Source organism: Salvelinus sp. IW2-2015, unplaced genomic scaffold (genome assembly GCF_002910315.2).
Source record: "Salvelinus sp. IW2-2015 unplaced genomic scaffold, ASM291031v2 Un_scaffold1962, whole genome shotgun sequence".
NCBI classification, from domain to species: Eukaryota; Metazoa; Chordata; class Actinopteri; order Salmoniformes; family Salmonidae; genus Salvelinus; species Salvelinus sp. IW2-2015.
In genome coordinates, this window is record NW_019943315.1 from 168923 (window position 1) to 189832 (window position 20910).

General features: G+C 44.0%; 1 protein-coding gene across 2 annotated transcripts in view; it reads left to right on the forward strand.

Annotated features, from left to right (window-relative positions):
* Window positions 1-20910, forward strand: part of LOC112072568 (disabled homolog 2-interacting protein-like) — a 38017-nt gene that overhangs the window by 14818 nt on the left and 2289 nt on the right. The window contains exons 5-7 of one of the 2 annotated variants that reach the window (XM_024139959.2): window positions 5195-6086; window positions 18152-18286; window positions 20203-20405. In XM_024139959.2, coding sequence (XP_023995727.1) covers window positions 5195-6086; window positions 18152-18286; window positions 20203-20405 — 1230 coding nt within the window. The remainder of the gene's footprint in view (window positions 1-5194; window positions 6087-18151; window positions 18287-20202; window positions 20406-20910) is intronic. The other variant, XM_024139960.2, reaches the window with a different exon arrangement.

The following is a 20910-nucleotide window of genomic DNA, read 5'->3' on the forward strand; positions in this document are numbered from 1 at the left end:
ATTTGTCCTATTGTGTTTGCTGTTTCTATACCATGTTTCCTGTTGGGTTGCTGTTTCTATATCATGTGTCCTGTTGGGTTACTGTTTCTATACCATGTGTCCTATTGTGTTGCTGTTTCTATACCATGTTTCCTGTTGAGTTACTGTTTCTATATCATGTGTCCTGTTGGGTTACTGTTTCTATATCATGTTTCCTGTTGGGCTGCTGTTTCTATATCATGTGTCCTTGAGTTACTGTTTCTATATCATGTGTCCTGTTGGGTTACTGTTTCTATATCATGTGTCCTGTTGGGTACTGTTTCTATACCATGTGTCCTGTTGGGTTACTGCTTCTATACCATGTGTCCTGTTGGGCTTGCTGTTTCTATACAATGTGTCCTGTTGGGTTACTGCTTCTATATCATGTGTTCCTGTTGGGTTGCTGTTTCTATACAAGTGTTTGGTGCTGATCATTGCCTTGGGTTGCTGTTTCTATATCATGTGTCCTGTTGGGTTGTACTGTTTCTATATCAGTGTGTCTGTTGGGTTACTGCTCTATACCATGTGTCCTGTTAGGCTGCTGTTCTTATACCATGTGTCCTGTTGTGTTGCTGTTTCTATACCATGTGTCCTGTTGTGTTGTGCTGTTTCTATATCATGTGTCCTGTTGGGTTGCTGTTTCTATACAATGTGTCCTGTTGGTTACTGCTTCTATACCATGTGTCCTGTTGTGCTTGCTGTTTCTATATCATGTGTCCTTTGGGTTACTGTTACTTATACAATGTGTCCTGTTGGGTTGCTGTTTCTATTACCATGTGTCCTGTTGGTTGCTGTTCTATACAATGTGTCCTGTTGGGTTGCTTCTATACCATGTGTCCTGTTGTTACTGTTTCATTACCATGTGTCCTGTTGGGTACTGTTCTATACCATGTCCTGTTGAGTTACGTTTCTATACCATGTGTCCTATTGTATTGCTTTTCTATACCATGTGTCCTGTTGGGCTGCTGTTTCTATACCATGTGTCCTATTGTGTTGCTGTTTCTATACATGTTTCCTGTTGGGCTGCTGTTTCTATATCATGTGTCCTGTTGGGTTACTGTTCTATACCATGTGTCCTGTTGGGCTGCTTGTTTCTATACCATGTGTCCTATTGTGTTCGCGTTTCTATACCATGTTCCTGTTGGCTGCTGTTTCTATATCATGTGTCCCGTTGGGTTACTGTTTCTATACCATGTGTCCTATTGTGTTGCTGTTTCTATATTCATGGTCCTGTTGGGTTACTGTTTCTATACCATGTGTCCTATTGTGTTGCTGTTTCTATACCATGTTTCCTGTTGGGCTGCTGTTTCTATATCATGTTCCTGTTGGGTTACTTTTCTATATCATGGTTCCTGTTGGGCTGCTGTTTCTATACATGTGTCCTATTGTGTTGCTTTTTCTATACCATGTTCCTGTTGGCTGCTGTTTCTATATTCATGTGTCCTGTTGGGTTACTGTTCTATATCATGTGTCCTGTTGGGCTGCTGTCTCTATACCATGTGTCCTGTTGGCTGCTGTTTCTATATCATGTGTCCTGTTGGGTTACTGTTTCTATATCATGTGTCCTATTGTGTTGCTGTTTCTATATCATGTGCCTGTTGGTTACTGTTCTATACCATGTGTCCTATTGTGTTGCTGTTTCTATACAATGTGTCCTGTTGGGTTACTGTTTCTATATCATGTTGTCCTGTTGGGCTTGCTGTTTCTATTACCATGTGTCCTATTGTGTTGATATTTCTATACCATGTTTCCTGTTGGGTTGCTGTTCTATATCATGTGTCCTATTGTGTTGCTGTTTCTATACCATGTTTCCTGTTGGGCTGCTGTTTCTATATCATGTGTTCCTGTTGGGTTACATGTTTCTATATCATGTGTCCTGTTGGGCTGCTGTTTCTATATCATGTGTCCTGTGAGTTACTGTTTCTATATCATGTGTCCTGTTGGGTTACTGTTTCTATATCATGTGTCCTGTTGGGTTACTGTTTCTATATCATGTGTCCTATTGTTCTGTTTCTATATCATGTGTCCTGTTGGGTTACTGTTTCTATACCATGTGTCCTATTGTGTTGCTGTTTCTATACCATGTTCCTGTTGGGCTGCTGTTTCTATATCATGTGTCCTGTTGGGTTACTGTGTTTATATCATGTGTCTGTTGGGCTGCGTTTCTATACCATGTGTGCCTATTGGTTGCTGTTTCTATACCATGTTTCCTGTTGGGCTGCTGTTTCTATATCATGTGTCCTGTTGGGTTACTGTTTCTATACCATGTGTCCTATTGTTGTGCTGTTTCTATACCATGTTTCCTGTTGGGCTGCTGTTTCTATATCATGTGTCCTGTTGGGTTACTGTTCTATATCATGTGTCCTATTGTGTTGCTGTTTCTATACAATGTGTCCTGTTGGGTTACGTTTCTATATCATGTGTCCTGTTGGGCTGCTGTTTCTATACCATGTGTCCTGTTGGCTGCTGTTTCTATATCATGTGTCCTGTTGGGTTGCTGTTTCTATATCATGTGTCCTGTTGGGTTACTGTTTCTATACCATGTGCCTATTGTGTTGCTGTTTCTATACAATGTGTCCTGTTGGGTTACTGTTTCTATATCATGTGTCCTGTTGGGCTGCTGTTTCTATACCATGTGTCCTGTTGGGTTGCTGTTTCTATACCATGTGTCCTGTTGGGCTGCTGTTTCTATACCATGTGTCCTGTTGTGTTGCTTACTATACAATGTGTCCTGTTGGGTTACTGTTCTATACCATGTTTCCAGTTGGGTTTGCTGTTTCTATATCATGTGTCCTGTTGGGTTGCTGTTTCTATATCATGTGTCCTGTTGGGTTGCTGTTTCTATACCATGTGTCCTGTTGGGCTGCTGTTTCTATACCATGTGTCCTGTTGTGTTGCTGTTTCTATACCATGTGTCCTGTTGTGTTGCTGTTTCTATATCATGTGTCCTGTTGGGTTGCTGTTTCTATATCATGTGTCCTGTTGGTTGCTGTTTCTATACCATGTGTCCTGTTGTGTTGCTGTTTCTATATCATGTGTCCTGTTGGGTTGCTGTTTCTATACCACGTTTCCTGTTGGGTTACTGTTTCTATACAATTGTTCTGTTGGGTTGCTGTTTCTATATCATGTGTCCTGTTGGGTACTGTTTCTATACCATGTGTCCTGTTTGGGTTACTGTTTCTATACCATGTGTCCTGTTGGGCTGCTGTTTCTATACAATGTGTCCTGTTGTGTTGCTCTTTCTATACAATGTGTCCTGTTGTGTTGCTGTTTCTATATCATGTGTCCTGTTGGGTTGCTGTTTCTATATCATGTGTCCTGTTGGGTTGCTGTTTCTATACCATGTGTCCTGTTGTGTTGCTGTTTCTATATCATGTGTCCTGTTGGGTTGCTGTTTCTATATCATGTGTCCTGTTGGGTTGCTGTTTCTATATCATGTGTCCTGTTGGGTTGCTGTTTCTATACCATGTGTCCTGTTGGGCTGCTGTTTCTATACCATGTGTCCTGTTGCTGTTTCTATATCATGTGTCCTGTTGGGTTGCTGTTTCTATACCATGTGTCCTGTTGGGCTGCTGTTTCTATACCATGTGTCCTGTTGTGTTGTTGTTACTATACAATGTTTCCTGTTGGGTGCTGTTTCTATACCATGTTTCCTGTTGGGTTACTGTTTCTATACAATGTGTCCTGTTGGGTTGCTGTTTCTATATCATGTGTCCTGTTGGGTTACTGTTTCTATACCATGTGTCCTGTTGGGTTACTGTTTCTATACATGTGTCCTGTTGGCTGCTGTTTCTATACAATGTGTCCTGTTGGGTTACTGTTTCTATACAATGTGTCCTGTTGGGTTGCTGTTTCTATACCATGTGTCCTGTTGGGTTACTGTTTCTATACCATGTGTCTCATTGGGCTGCTGTTTCTATACCATGTGTCCTGTTGGGTTGCTGTTTCTATACCATTTTCCTGTTGGGCTGCTGTTTCTATATCATGTTGTCCTGTTGGGCTGCTGTTTCTATACCATGTTTCCTGTTGGGTTGCTTTTTCTATACCATGTTTCCTGTTGGGCTGCTGTTTCTATACCATGTTTCCTGTTGGGGTGCTGTTTCTATATCATGTGTCCTGTTGGGCTGCTGTTTCTATACAATGTGTCCTGTTGTGTTGCTGTTTCTAAACAATGTGTCCTGTTGGGTTGCTGTTTCTATACCATGTGTCCTGTTGTGTTGCTGTTTCTATACAATGTGTCCTGTTGGGTTGCTGTTTCTATACCATGTGTCCTGTTGGGTTGCTGTTTCTATATCATGTGTCCTGTTTGTTTGCTGTTTCTATACCATGTGTCCTGTTGGGTTGCTGTTTCTATACAATGTGTCCTGTTGGGCTGCTGTTTCTATACAATGTGTCCTGTTGTGTTGCTGTTTCTATACCATGTGTCCTGTTGGGTTACTGTTTCTATACCATGTGTCCTTGTGTTGCTGTTTCTATAAAATGTGTCCTGTTGGTTGCTGTTTCTATACCATGTGTCCTGTTGTGTTGCTGTTTCTATACAATGTGTCCTGTTGGGTTGCTGTTACTATATCATGTGTCCTGTTGGGTTGCTGTTACTATACCATGTGTCCTGTTGTGTTGCTGTTTCTATACAATGTATCCTGTTGTGTTGCTCTGTTCTATACCATGTGTCCTGTTGGGTTGCTGTTTCTATATCATGTTGTCCTATTGTGTTGCTGTTTCTATATCATGTGTCCTGTTGGGTTACTGTTTCTATACCATGTGTCCTGTTGGGTGCTGTTTCTATACCATGTGTCCTGGTTGGGTTGCTGTTTCTATACCATGTGTCCTGTTGGGTTGCTGTTACTATACCATGTGTCCTATTGTGTAGGATGAGTGCAGGGCTCCCTTGAAAAAGAGGCCTTGGTCTCAATAGGACTCCCTGCTAAAAGTTTAAATAAAACTAAATTGGGGTTTGACACTTAAGTGTTTCATGTGTGGGCTGAAGGGTTTGACTGGTCATGTTTTCATGTCTGTAAGGAGTAATAGATACAGCATCATCAACATCTTTCTCTTTTTCACTCATTCCCTCTCTTATCTCTCTCTTATCTCTCTCTTATCTCTCTCTCTCTCTCTCTCTCTCTCTCTCTCTCTCTCTCTCTCTCTCTCTCTCTCTCTCTCTCTCTCTCTCTCACAGGTTGGTGGACTTCACCCGGTTACCCTCCCCCACCCCGGAGAACAAGGAACTCTTCTTTGTCACCAGGAATGCTGGGATCCAGCCCACCCCGGCCCGCAGCTCTAGCTACTCTGAATCCAATGAGCCCGACCTGGGCATAACCAACGGCAGCAAGAGCCTGTCCATGGTGGACCTCCAGGACCCCCGCAGCTTAGAGAGTGGCCCAGGCCCTGGCCCCTCAGACGGCCTGGGAGAGGGCATCGTTCCTGGGGGAGTGTGGTCGGCCCGAACCCCCCAGGGGAACATCACTGGAGGTCCTACTCTGAGAAGGCCCGTCCAGACCCCCACCACCCCCGGATCGGAGAGCGCACCAGGCAGACCTGCTCAGCTTCTAGCCCCCCTGTCCTTCCAGAACCCCGTCTACCAGATGGCGGCAGGGCTGCCCTTGTCGCCGCGGGGCCTGGCCGACTCGGGTTCTGAGGGCCACAGCTCCCACAGTTCCCATAGCAACAATGAGGATGGGCCAGGAGGAGGAGGGGGGATACACAACTCCTTCCTGAACCATGGATTAGGAGTTGGGGGGAGCAGCGTGGAGGAGTATGCCCGTCGTTCGGGGGAGTACATAGGCACGCGGAGGCAGCTGTCACTCACAGAAGCCCAGCACCAGCCCACCGTGCCCAGACAAAATAGCGCCGGCCCCCAGCGCAGGATAGACCAGCCCCCTCCACAGACCACCGTCACCAGGGGCCGCACGCCCCCAAACCTGCTGAACAGCGGGCCCTACCCGCGCCCCTCCAGCAGCAGCATGATGTCATCCCCCGACTGGCCCAGCAACGGGGCGCGGCTACGGCAACAGTCATCGTCATCAAAAGGAGACAGCCCAGAGACCAAGCAGAGAGCCCAGCACAAACAGGTAGGGCACTCAGACAGTAGTACAGACACACTCCCAGTTAAAAACACACACACAAACACACTCAACATACACTAGTACAAAGGAGTGTGTATGCATGGGATAGCGAGGTTATTTGCTGACAGCCATGATGGTAGCTTCAGGGGGCTGCAGGGCTTTGACTGTCTGGGAGGTTCATCTCATACTGTATCAATGTAAGACAACATAATTGGTTTCTCAATTCGTTTTCAGGCTAAATAAAGCTTTAAATAAACAAATAATACTCTGTTGTGGAAAGCTTCCACTAATACCACTTGATCACATGATCCATTGCATGTTAACAATGCCTGTATATGTGTGTGGGTGGTGTCTGAGCTCTCCTGTTATTCTATCTAATCAATGACAGTCATTGGAGCAGCCAGTGTGTATTAATAGTAATCCCATGTGTCTCTGCATAGTTAGAGGTGGAAGTCTAATAGCACAGGATCACTGGTAAAGTTCTGTATGCGTAGGCCTATTGTTTCCTGGTTATGTACTAACACAAGATAGAGGATTTTCTCAGAGTTTTGTAATTATTAGCATTATGATTATTTGTGAATGTGGCCCTTGGTTGAATCAGGATTAGGTTATTAGATACAGCAATGTAATGCAGAGTTACATGCATGTATTTTATCAAGTCCCACAGGCTGGTTTATGGTTAGCTTATCATCAGCAGTTCATAGTAATGCACTCAAATCTTGCTGAGATGTGTACATGTGTGGCTGTGTGTATCGCTGTTGGGAGTTGTTATAGTGTAATGTTTCTGCTAACGTCCTCTGGGTTGTTAAAGATGACCTCTTAACAAGCAGGTCACTGATAGGCTGGCTGGTCAAAGGTTGCCCCTGGTGATCTCTGGCCTCAAGGTGAAAGGAAGGACATTTACATTCCCAGTTCCCACAATGCCCTGCTCTCCTTTAGGGACTGATTGATTGGTCAGCTTAGTGATTGACTCTAGGGACTGATTGTAGAGTGTAGCTAAAGGGTTAATGGGTTTGTCATGGAAACCAGATGGACGGCGTTCAGAATCAGAATCACCTTTAATCATTGCCAATGACATTTACACATACTCAGAGTTGTACTTGTTGATATTGTGCTGCTAGTGATAGACAACATTTAGAGACAGAATACAGACAGCAGAGTTTAAAATAAGTTGACATACATTATATACAACTCGGTAGAGTGAGCATAGAGCTATAAGAGAATGAGCAGATATACAATATACAGTGGGTATACGGTTGATATACAGTGGGTATACAGTTGATATACAGTGGGTATACGGTTGATATGCGGTGGGTATACGGTTGATATGCAGTGGGTATACGGTTGATATGCAGTGGGTATACGGTTGATATGCAGTGGGTATACGGTTGATATACAGTGGGTATACGGTTGATATACAGTGGGTATATGGTTGATAAGCAGTGGATGTACACATTTACAGTATCAGTATGAATATCTAAATGCAGAGAGATGAACAATGTGCAATGCAAGTTGAGTGCACTTATTGTGTGTACAGTTCAGAGAAGGCTTGATGCGGTGTGCAGCATAGAGTGCATAGTCCTTTAGTCTCTGTGGTTGGTGAGGGCCACAGCACGGGGGAAGAAACTTTTCAGGTGGTAGGAGGTCATGAGTGACCTGAAACGCCTGCCAGAGGGGAATTTCTGGATGTGGGGGTGACCGGGTGGGAGGGGTCGGGATGATCTTTCCTGTACGCTTCCTTGCCCTGAAGTCTTGCAGGACCTCGATGGAGGGCAGGTGGCAGTCGATGACCCTCTCTCTAGACTGGATAATGCGTTGCAGTTTGCCCTTGCAGCTGGCAGACTCAGACCCAAACCAGACGGTGATGGAGGAGCTGAGGATGGACTCAACGATTGATGCATAAAACCAGATCAGGATTGACTGGGAGATGTTGAGTTTTTTCACCTGCCACAAGTAGTCCATCCACTGGTGTGCCTCCCTGCCAGGTCGCAGTTGCAATGAGAACTTGTTCTCAACTAGCCTACCTGGTTAAATAAAGGTGAAATAAAATGTAAAAAATGGTGACCTCTGTGATGTTGTCCTCCAACTTGAGGTTGTGGGAGATGATGGTTCACAGGAATTTGAAGGATTCAGCCGTGCTAACAGTTGAGCCATTAATCTCCAGGGGGAGAGATAGTGGGAGGAGTCTTCTGAAGTCGACCACCATCTCCATGGTTTTGTCTGTGTTGAGTTCCAGGTTATTGCGACTGCACCAGGCCACCAGCCGCTCGACCTCTCCACGGTACATTGACTCATCGTCGTCGGTGATCAGACAGACCAGAGTGGTGTCATCTGCAAACTTGAGTAGTTTGACAGATGCGATGCTGGAGGTGCAGTCATTGGTGTAGAGTGAGTGAGTAGAGGTGTAGAGCATGCATCCTTGCAGCGCTCCGGTGCTGAGGGATAAAGAGTCCGAAAGGTTTTCCCAGCTTGACAGATGGAGCTGGACATGTTCAGCTGGGAGAGTTTGTCCTGTAGCAGTTCTGCGATGATGATATTGAATGCAGAGCTAAAGTCCACAAACTATCCTTGCATATGTGTTTGGGTTATCGAGGTGTTTGAGGATGTAGTGTAGGCCCATGTTGTCTGCGTCACCCTCCGCCCTGTCGTGTCTCTGGCTATCATTAAATGTGAAGACTGTTATTTTATCAAATCAATTCTCTGTAATTATTATTACGTGATTAAACTAATCATGTACATTTAATTAACTAGGAAGTTGGGGCACCACTGACAATCTTCAGATTACAAAGTTATAATTTTCTTAATATATTAGTCTTGTATTAATGAATTATTCTTAACCTTACGTCAGTCTCATTTCAAACGTGGTAGAATTCTTGTTTATCTGCACGAACCCAGCCTAAACCATGAATCATCCATACACCAATTGGCTTAATCATTTATTTACTAACTAAATAATCACAGAAATGCATAAACAAACAAACAGTATATATTGTTTACTAACAATGATAGGGAAGATTCCCTGGCTAATCCGTTATGATGGCTTGGTATACAAAGGAAAGGGGGTGTGGACTGATAAAGGAGCGGGAAAGACTAAATGGATCACTACACACAGTGGATAATTATAGTCATTGAAATGCTAATCCTTTGCACATGAACGGCCGTTCATTCTGGAATAATTGCAATCAATATATTTACGCCCAGGTGTCGTTGTTGTCTTCTCTGTTGGAATCGTCGGTCCGTCTGCTGGAGACTCAGTTCATCAGAGAGTGTCTGGTTACTTCCCCAGAAGTCACAATGTGCAAGGACCTGACGCCGGAGATGAGAAGCAGGTACGGGGAGTCAAACATTTATTCAGGACCACGACAGGAACAGCGTCAGCACACGGGTAAACAAGAACATATGACAAACAATCCCGAAGCAGGGAACAGAGCTAGGAAACAGACAGATATAGGGAAGTAAATTACACAAGTAATTGAATCCAATGAGCGCTGATGCGCGTGACAGGGAAAGGCAGGTGTGCGTTCTGAAGGTGGCTTGAATGCGTAATGTTGGGGAGTCTGGCGCCCTTGTGTGCCAGAGGGAGAAAGAGCGGGAGCAGGCGTGACACGCTCTTCCTGCTCTCCCTCCTCTAGGGGCACCACCCGGCATCAAACCTGGGCGAACCGGCCGGGACATAGGCGCTGGGCAAGCTGGCTGGGGGAGGGGAGGAAGAGCGGGAGCAGGTGTGACAGTTAAACCCCTCTATGGGCGCCACCCGGCGTCCCACCTGGGTGAGCCGGCCGAGACATGGGCGCCGGGCAAGCTGGCTGGGGTTAAACTCCCGACGAACTGGCAGGGGCGTGGAAGCCTGGCGAGCCGGCTGACTCATGGGAGCCTGACAATCCGGCTGAGGCATGAACGCCTGTCGATCCCGCTGCGACGTGGAAGCCCGATGATCCGACGGAGACGTGACAGTCTGACGAGCCGGCTGGGCGAACAAGACCTGACGATCCGGCTGAGGCCCGACATGGGATGGGCGCCTTCTGAGCCAACCGGGGTAAGGAAACCTCTCGAGCCAGCTAGGGCGTGGAAGCCCGACGAGCTGGCTAGGCACCCCCGGGTCCATCGGCGGCGACCCAGAACCGACAACCACCAACCGGAACGCCAGTACTCCCCGATGCTTTGTGTGATGGCTTCGGGATTCTGCAAGGACCTGACGCCGGAGATGAGAAGCAGGTACGGGGAGTCAAACATTTATCCAGGAACACAACAGGAACAGCGTCAGCACACGGGTAAACAAGGACATATGACAAACAATCCCGAAGCAGGGAACAGAGCTAGGAAACAGACAGATATAGGGAAGGAAATTACACAAGTAATTGAGTCCACGTGAGTCCAATGAGCGCTGATGCGTGTGATGGGGAAAGGCAGGTGTGCGTACTGAAGGTGGCTTGAGTGCGTAATGTTGGGGAGTCTGGCACCCTCGAGCGCCAGAGGGAGGAAGAGCAGGAGCAGGCGTGGCACAATGTCTTTCATGGTGGTAGCTTTATCAGCGGCTCCTGATATTGTCTGTTGTAATGGATATGTCAGGCATCCATTGTTCTAGAATAGATGTTTTTGCGGTTGTCGGTATTTGCATCCTAGGTTTACATAATTTCTAGCTGCAGTCTAGTAATTAGTATCTAAAATTTGTTCTTATTCTGTAGGGATCGATAGTCTCAGAGTTGAACCATTTCCAGCCGTGTAGCCAATGCTCCACGTGGTATGGTTAGGAATTCAACAACCATTGCTTACACTGGTGTTTGCGTGGTCTGATGTGAATTTCCTCAGGAATGGGTTTTATTCGTAACAATAGAAAAGGCGGTTCCATGACGCCAGATCATGTCTATGCTCACGGGGGCGTGGCCGCTGACTAGTTAAACTTTACAGGGAATACAATTCTCTAAAACTGAAGGTTAACCTCACATTACATCATTTCACAAATAGTTTCATCTTTACTAGAGGTCGACCGATTATGATTTTTCAACGCCGATACCGATTAATGGAGGACCAGAAAAAGCCGATACCGATTAATCGGCTGATTAAAAAAATATATATAATAATAATTTTAAAATGTATTTATTTGTAATAATGACAATTACAACAATACTGAATGAACACTTATTATAACTTAATATAATACATCAATCAAATCAATTTAGCCTCAAATAAATAATGAAACATGTTCAATTTGGTTTAAATAATGCAAAATCAAAAAGTAAAAGTGCAATATGTGCCATGTAAAAAAGCTAACGTTTAAGTTCCTTGCTCAGAACATGAGAACATATGAAAGCTGGTGGTTCCTTTTAACATGAGTCTTCAATATTCCCAGGTAAGAAGTTTTAGGTTGAGGTTATTATAGGACTATTTCTCTCTATACCATTTGTATTTCAGATTACCTTTTGACTATTAGATTTTCTTATAGCACTTTAGTATTGCCAGTGTAACAGTATAGCTTCTGTCCCTCTCCTCGCCCCTACCTGGGTTTGAACCAGGAACACATCGACAACAGCCACCCTCAAAGCATCGTTACCCGTCGCTCCACAAATGCTGCAGCCCTTGCAGAGGAAGGGGAACAACTACTCCAAGTCTCAGAGCGAGTGACGTTTGAAATGTTATTAGCGCGCACCCCGCTAACTAGCTAGCCATTTCACATAGTTTACACCAGCCTAATCTCGGGAGTTGATAGGCTTTAAGTCATAAACAGCGAAATGCTTAAAGCATTGCGAAGAGCTGCTGGAAAACACACGAAAGTGCAGTTTGAATGACTGCTTACGAGCCTGCTGGTGCCTACCATCGCTCAGTCAGACTGCTCTATCAAATATCAAATCATAGACTTAATTATAACATAACACACACAGAAATACGAGCCATAGGTCATTAACCTGTCTGCCCCCCCGTTCCGCTAGCGGAACTCCTCCCACATTCCACTGAAAAGGCAGAGCGCGAAATTCAAAAAATATATTTTTAGAAATATTTAACTTTCACACATTAACAAGTCCAATACAGCAAATGAAAGATACACATCTTGTGAATCCAGCCAACATGTCCGTTTTTTAAATGTTTACAGGGAAAACACAATATATATTTATGTTAGCTCACCAACAAATAGAAAAAAGCACAGACATTTTTCACAGACACAGGTAGCATGCACAAAATTCAACCAAACTAACCTAGAACAAACCAAAGAAACCAAGAAACAACTTAATCAGATGACAGTCTTATAACATGTTATACAATAAATCTATGTTTTGTTCGAAAAATGTGCATATTTCAGGTATAAATCATAGTTTACATTGCGGCTACAATCAGAAATTGCACAGAAAGCAGCCAGAATTATTACAGACACCAACGTGACATACCGAAATACTCATCATAAAACATTTCTGAAAAATACATGGTGTATAGCAAATTAAAGACAAAGATCTTGTGAATACAGCCAATATTTCAGATTTTCTAAGTGTTTTACAGCGAAAACACAATATAGCATTATATTAGCTTACTACAATAGCCTACCACACTACCGCATTCATTCATCAAGGCACGTTAGCGATAGCAATAGGCACGTTAGCGTTAGCGAATAAACCAGCAAAAGATATTACATTTCACTAACCTTCATAAACCTTCCTCAGATGACAGTCCTGTAACATCAGGTTATACATACACTTATGTTTTGTTCGAAAATGTGCATATTTAGAGCTGAAATCCGTGGTTATACAACGTAGCATAACGTAGCATAACGTGCTAACGTAGCATCTTTTTCCCAGAATGTGCAGATATTTCTATTAGACTCTCACCTATTCTGACCAAATTACTATTCATAAACATTACAAAAAAATACATGTTGTATAGGAAACGATAGATCCATTAGTTCTTAATGCAATCGCAGTGTTAGAATTCTAAAAATATCTTCATTACGACATAAGACTTAGTTATGGTAAGGGAATAACCAAAACCTGAGCGCAAAGCTACTAGTACACAGTTCGACAGATATATGAAATAGCATCACAAAATGGTTCCTACTTTTGCTGATCTTCTATCAGAATGTTGTACAAGGGGTCCTTTGTCCAGAACCGTCGTTGTTTTGGATTCAGAACGTCCTCTTTCCCTCTTGAATTAGCAAGCACACTGGCCATGCAGCGCTAAGCTCTCCAACGTCAACAAAGTCGAACAACGCAACACACCGAACGTCCCGAATAAAGTTCAATAATCTAATGAAACTATATTGAAAAAACATACTTTAGGATGATATTGTAACATGTATCAAATAAATTCAAAGCCGGAGCTCATATTCGCCCATAACGACAGGTTTCCAGTAGGCAATAACAGGTCCCCCCACGCGCCTTGCAGACAACAGAAAATGGGGGACACGTTGTTCCAAGATGGTTTATTCAACGTCAGACAGAGATAATCAACTCCTTTTTCCTCTCACTTCCTCTTGACATCCAGGGGAAGGTGTATGACGTGTACGTATAGTCATACGTATCATGCCCATTTAAAGGCAGCCACTTGAACACAGCATCGATTTCAGACTTTCCACTTCCTGGTCACAAAGTGTGCTGCCAAATGAGTTGTGTTTTACCCACAGACAAAATTCAAACGGTTTTAGAAACTAGAGAGTGTTTTCTATCCAATAGTAATAATAATATGCATATTGTACGAGCAAGAATTGAGTACGAGGCCGTTTAAATTGGGAACGATTTTCCCCCAAAGTGAAAACAGCACCCCCTATCCTCAACAGGTTTTAATATGGTCAAATCCGGAAACTATAATTTCGAAAATAAAACGTTTATTCTTACAGTGAAATATGAAACCGTTCCGTATTTTACGGGTGGCATCCATAAGTCTAAATATTCCTGTTACATCGCACAACCTTCAATGTTATGTCATAATTACGTAAAATTCTGGCAAATTAGTTCGCAACGAGCCAGGCGGCCCAAACTGTTGCATATACCCTGACTCTGCATGCAATGAACGCAAGAGAAGTGACACAATTTTCCTAGTTTAATATTGCCTGCTAACATGAATTTCTTTTAACTAAATATGCAGGTTTAAAAATATATACTTCTGTGTATTGATTTTAAGGAAGGCATTGATGTTTATGGTTAGGTACATTCGTGCAACGATTATGCTTTTTTCGCAAATGCGCTTTTGTTCAATCATCCCTGTTCGGCAAAGTTGGCTGTCTTTGTTAGGAAGAAATAGTCTTCACAGTTCGCAAAGAGCCAGGCGGCCCAAACTGCTGCATATACCCTGACTCTGTTGCACAGAACACAAGAGAAGTGACACAATTTCCCTAGTTAAAAGAAATTCATGTTAGCAGGCAATATTAACTAAATATGCAGGTTTAAAAATATATACTTGTGTATTGATTTTAAGAAAGGTGTTGATGTTTATGGTTAGGTACACATTGGTGCAACGGCAGTGCTTTTTTCGCGAAAGAGCTTGTTAAATCACCCGTTTGGCAAAGTAGGCTATGATTCAATGATAAATGAACAGGCACCGCATCGATTACATGCAACGCAGGACAAGCTAGTTAACCTAGTAATATCATCAACCATGTGTAGTTAACTAGTGATTATGTTAAGATTGATTGTTTTTTATAAGATACTTTTAATGCTAGCTAGCACCTTACCTTGCCTGCTACGCAGTCTCCTCGTGGAGTGCAATGTAATCGGCCATGATCGGTGTCCAAAAATGCTGATTACCGATTGTTATGAAAACTTGAAATCGGCCCTAATTAATCGGCCATTCCGATTAATCGGTCGACCTCTAATCTTTACTCATTCATTTTATACAAGAATTAGATGCAAACCTCATCACTGAGGCACCTGTATAAACCGAGTTAGGGTAATGTGGCTGTATTGTCTTTCATGAGGTCACAAACATGAAACAAAACGGACCGGGTCGTAGCTGGCTTCTCCACCGACCGTTTACACATTCTCCAAAATAGGAGAATTGTTCCATTCTCAAATTCTGGGACGTAGTAGAATTGGCCTGGAGAATGATTTTGTCTTTCTGTGAAACTCTCTCTCAATTGCATGGTCAGGGAGAGTCTCTGTGGTATTTACGACCTGGGGCAATAAAACCTGGGTTTAGGAGAGTGAGAGAAAGAGAGGGGGAGGCCATGATCTACACCCAGAAAGGGCCACGTCATGACAGCGCTCTCAGGGATTTGTTAAGCATGTTGTTTTTAATGTCGTCTTTCTTCCTCTTTGAACTCCATTAGAGATACATAACAGGTGGATTAGAGAGAGACATTGAGAGGAAAATCAATGCTTGATTGAGTCGCTGTCTGGCTGCACTAACTGGTTTTCAGCTCTGTCTGGTGATGCATGTATTTTTAATAGAGCAATGCTATACTGAGAAGATTGCAACTATAATTGTAATCCGTGTAACACCGCTGTAAGAAAACCTGACTAGGTATAGTTTATGAAATGATCCCGTCTCAATCCAGTGTAGAAATTATGATATTGTACAACCTCAACTAACATCACATTAACATGTTACTAACTGACTGACTAAACTGATGAACATCATATATCTTGCCTGTCTTGACCTTGGTATTTGACAATGAAATGACAGAGCAACATTTGAGCTAATATATTTTAATTAATTCAGTTCACCATATTTGAGATTGAAATACAGATATTCAGTCATTTTCAAAGGTTTCAGTTGCGGACTGTTTTGGATCCCATGGTGTTCTCACCAACTGTCAGTCACCATAACTGACACATCTAATGACACACACACGCACACACACACTCACAGGATTTCTGTTAGGAAAATGTGTTGACGGACAAGATTTTCATTTCTGTCCTGATAATGTTGAGGGAGCGCGTGCGCCTGAGCAAGCATAGAAATACCTGGACTGCTGTGCAGAAATGTAGGAAAGTGTTTTCTGACATCCATTGCGAATGTATGCTATTTCAAAAAACTTTCCAACAATCTCCCCATCGATAATCGCCAATCCTCCGTGTGAAAGAGCAGTGGAAGTTATAGGTCTACTGCTGCATTGACCTATGGACAATGAGTTCCATGCGCTCATTTCTTTAGCCGCCAATGGATCACAGTGTATCAATGTGTCCAAATGGCAGAGGCTGGTGATCTCGTATTAGTTAACTTTTAACTATTCCATTTTTATCATTATAATTCAGATCAACGATTTAGAGAAATGAAAACGTTCTTATTGAAATGAAACTGTTCCATGAAATGTGCATATGAAAATCATAACTGGCACGCAGAAGGGTAGAAACTTGAAACTCATGCACCGCCTATGAAGTCTTATCAAATAATTACCTCCATGTTTCCATGGTGGGATTTTGCCTGTAGGCTACTTTGAAGCAAGGTAAGACGTGCCCAACAATATGAAATAAAACATTGCATCGACTGGTATTTCCATCAATGAATAAAAGCATTATTCTGCAATGGGATTTTTTTATCCATTCATTTTGACCAGCAACAGTTTTATCGGCTTTTCATTTTTTTTCATCGGCCAAAAGGCTTTTCATTGATTTTATTAGCCAAAAGTAAATTGCTTGCTAACAGAAACCTTGTCACACACACTCTCTCTCTCTCTCGCTCTCACTCACTCACACACACCCACACACGCTCACGCACTCACCCACACACACACACACACACACACACACACACACACACACACACACACACACACACACACACACACACACACACACACACAAACATGCCACTCTGCTTTAGTGTTCTATACATTCCATGTGCATTTCAAGCTTATTCCTGTGTGTACATACTCTGTATGTGTGGATGTACACTATAAATACAAAAGTATGTGGACACCCCTTCAAATTAGTGGATTCGGCTATTTTAGCCAAACTCATTACTGATAAGTGTATAAAATCGAACACACTGCCATGCAATCTCCATAGACAAACATTGGCAGTAGAATGGCCTTACTGAAGAGCTCAGTGGCTTTCATCGTGGCACCATAGGATGCCACCTATCTAACAAGTCAGTTCATAAAATTTCTACCCTGCTAGGAAATTGTAAGAGCTGTTATTGTGAAGTGTAAACGTCTAGGAGCAACAACGGCTCAACCACGAATTGTTAGGCCACACAAGCTCACAGAATGGGACCGCTGAGTGCTGAAGCACGTATAAATCGTCTGTCCTCGGTTGCAACACTCACTACCGAGTTCCAAACTGCCTCTGGAAGCAACGTCAGCACAAGAACTGGAGCTTAATGAAATGGGTTTCCATGCTCAATGCCAAGCGCCGCCTGGAGTGGTGTAATGCTCGCCGCCATTGGACTCCAAAGCAGTGGAAACGCGTTCTCTGGAGTGATGAATCACACTTCACCATCTGGCAGTCCGACGGACATATCTGGGTTTGTCAGATGCCAGTAGAACACTACCTGCCCCAATGCATAGTGCCAACTGTAAAGTTAGGTGGAGGAGGAATAATGGTCTAGGGCTGTTTTTCATGGTTCGGGCTAGGCCCCTTAGTTCAGTGAAGGGAAATCTTAACCCTACAGCATACAATGACATTCTAGACGATTCTGTGCTTCCAACTTTGTGGCCACAGTTTGGGGAAGGCCCTTTCCTGTTTAAGCATGACAATGCCCCTGTGCATAAAGCGAGATCCATACAGAAATGGTTTGTCGAGATCGGTGTGGAAGAACTTGAGCCCTGACCTCAACCCCATCAAACCCCTTTTGGGATGAATTGGAACGGCGACTGCAAGCCAGGCCTAATCATCCAACATCAGTGCCAGACCTCACTAATGCTCTTGTAGCTGAATGGAAGCAAGTCCCCACAGCAATGTTCCAACATCTAGTGGAAAGCTTTCCCAAAAGAGTGGAGGTTGTTTTAGAAGCAAAGGGGGGACGAACTCCATGATTTTGGAATGAGATGTTCGACGAGCAGATGTCCACATCCAATGGTCATGTAGTGTATGTACTATGTACCGTATGTCGGTGTGTGTGTACCATATGACGTGTGTGTGTGTACCGTATGACGTGTGTGTGTGTCCTTCTCGGCTCAGCTCATGTGTGTGTTGTGTTGGTTCCACTAGGCCCCCTCCCCAGTGAAGCCCAATGCGCTGGACCGTACGGCTGCCTGGCTGTTGAATATGAATGTTCAGTATGTAGACCATGAGGGGATGGACCCCGAGTCCAGAAACAGAGAGGATCTCACTCAGGCCGAGAAGGTAACGTCACAAACCAAACTCCATGTAACCCCCCTAACCTCCCAGTACCCCTGTTCTCAGCACCCACCCTATAGACACCTCCTCTCCAACCAACCCTCAACACCCCCCCACGCACTTTAACCAGCATTTTCTCTACTCCCCTCAACTTCCAATGTCAAGCCCTCATTCCTACCCTTAACCCTACCCCCTTACAACTTACAATCACTCACAATAAACCTGCATCTCTAATAACAGATACTCCGTTTGTATGGTCAAAGGATTTCAACCAGGTATTCCTAGACTCTTACAGTCAAATTGTGAATGTGTGTGTGTATGTCCGTGTGTGTGTGTGTGTGTGTGTGTGTGTGTGTCCATGTGTGTGTGTATGTCCATGTCCATGTGAGTGTTGTATGTCCATGTGAGTGTGTATGTTCCGTGTGAGTGTGTATGTTCCATGTGAGTTGTGTATGTCGTGTGTGTGTGTATGTCTGTGTGTATGTCCATGTGTGTGTGTGTGACCATGTGAGTGTGTGTGACCATGTGAGTGTGTGTGACCATGTGAGTGTGTATGTCCATGTGAGTGTGTATGTCCATGTGAGTGTGTATGTCCATGTGTGTGTGCATGTCCATGTGTGTGTGCGGGGAGAATGCTTCCCGCTTCTGCTGCTGCTCCTTCACCTGCTTCTCATCCCAATGGCTGTCAGCTCTCAATGCTTTGATTGGCTGTCACACACACACATCTCCACTGCCTATTGGCTGTCACACCCACCTGTGCTGCACATCATGCTTACATGATTTTATGAAGCAGAAAATAAGAGAAAATTGGGGATTGACAGTGAGCAGCATTTATTTTCATAGCTTTATTCATATTTCACGTTTGGTCCAGTGTTCTTGTGAAGGACAGCGTTGAGTCAACTTTTTTATCACATTCTCTGGTGAGGTGTGCTCTGTTTCTACCTGGCCGAACCCGCTTCCCTTGAATGCTGCTGAAGGAGCCCGGATGTGTGTTTTATTGAAGCCAGGCAGGATTTGATTACACCTCTAATTTCTCAGACAGCACCAACCCTCTCCTCTTCAGGACCGCTCACAGGTCCTCTCCTCTTCAGGACCGCTCACAGGTCCTCTCCTCTTCAGGACCGCTCACAGGTCCTCTCCTCTTCAGGACCGCTCACAGGTCCGGAGGGAGGTCAAGGGGAGCTTTTCCCGGCTTATTCCTGAGTCCAGGGCTTGAGCTGCGGAGGTTGAATCCCTCTCCTCCCTCTCCTCCTTCTCTCTTCTGGAACAGTACTCCACTTAAGTCCCCAGTTTTAGAGGTTAGGGATCAAATTCGAGTGCTGGTGGGATTTGGGACATGGAAGGAAAATAAACTCATCTCTCTCAGGAATAAGGGTGGCTTAGAAAAGTTGGAAGTTTTACTGTGAGTGTTGGCTAATGTCTACTTACAGTCTTTAACACTTCCGCACTTATAATCCTGCCCTGTCCAAGTTTCAGCTTCCCTTCAATATTTGACTGTTTAAAACTTAAAATGGAACCAGGTGCACAAAAAAAATAAAAATTGGATAAGAAGCAAAAATGTTGAGGAAATTATGGAAATGAGTTGATACACCTGTCAAGGTCTACCTTAAGGACCACTGTGATGAGGAGAACATTGACAACGATTATTGTGATGATAACAATGCCGGTTATTGCTCTCTTCACTGACCACCTCTACCTAGAAACAACAGGACAAATTGAATGGGCCAGTATGGGTTGGCGCCATTGACATAAGTATCGGTTTCCCAGTGTTAATGACGATGATGATGACTATGATGATAATAAAAACTCTCTCTCTTTCTATCTCTCCTTTCTCTAGTACCAGCAGGAGGTGGCTGTAGTGTTGTTGAAGATGACTCTGACTCTTCCTTTAACCCTATCTGTCTCCTTTAACCCCACCCCAGTACCAGCAGGAGATCGTGGTCCTCCAGGAGAAGCTGCGTGTGTCGGTCCAGAAGCTGGAGGAGTATGAGGCTCGTCTGAAGGGTCAGGACGACGGTGCTCAAAAGGTTCTGATGGAGTACCAGGCACGGCTGGAGGAGTCTGAGGAACGCCTGAGACGACAGCAGGATGACAAGGACCTCCAGATGAAGGGTATTATAAGCAGGTACATAAGGTGTGGGGATCAGACCCTTTCCAGACAGAGACTGGTGAAAGTAAGAGAAAGGGAGAGATGGAGAAAGTAAGATGGAGAGTAAGAGATGGAGAGAGAAACAGAAAGAGAGAAAGATTTGGTAAGAGAGAGCAAGCATACGCAGAGCGAAAGAGGGGGAGAGGGAGTGTATGGTAAGAGAGAGATGGAGAGAAAGGGAGATGGATGGATGATGTTATCTGCTGTGTGTTTCTGATGTTATCTCCTGGTCTGTGATGTCAGAAGACATACAGCTTCCATGTTCCTTTCAGATCCGTGTCACACTGAACCCTGTTAACTCAATTAGAGCCGACACACAGACACAAGCACACACACAGACAAGCACACATGCGCGCACACACACACACACACACTCACACACAATGCACACACCTCTCACAAACTCAGTTAGAAGTTGTACACCCCTACACACACCTCTCACAAACTCAGTTAGAAGTTGTACACCCCTACACACACCTCT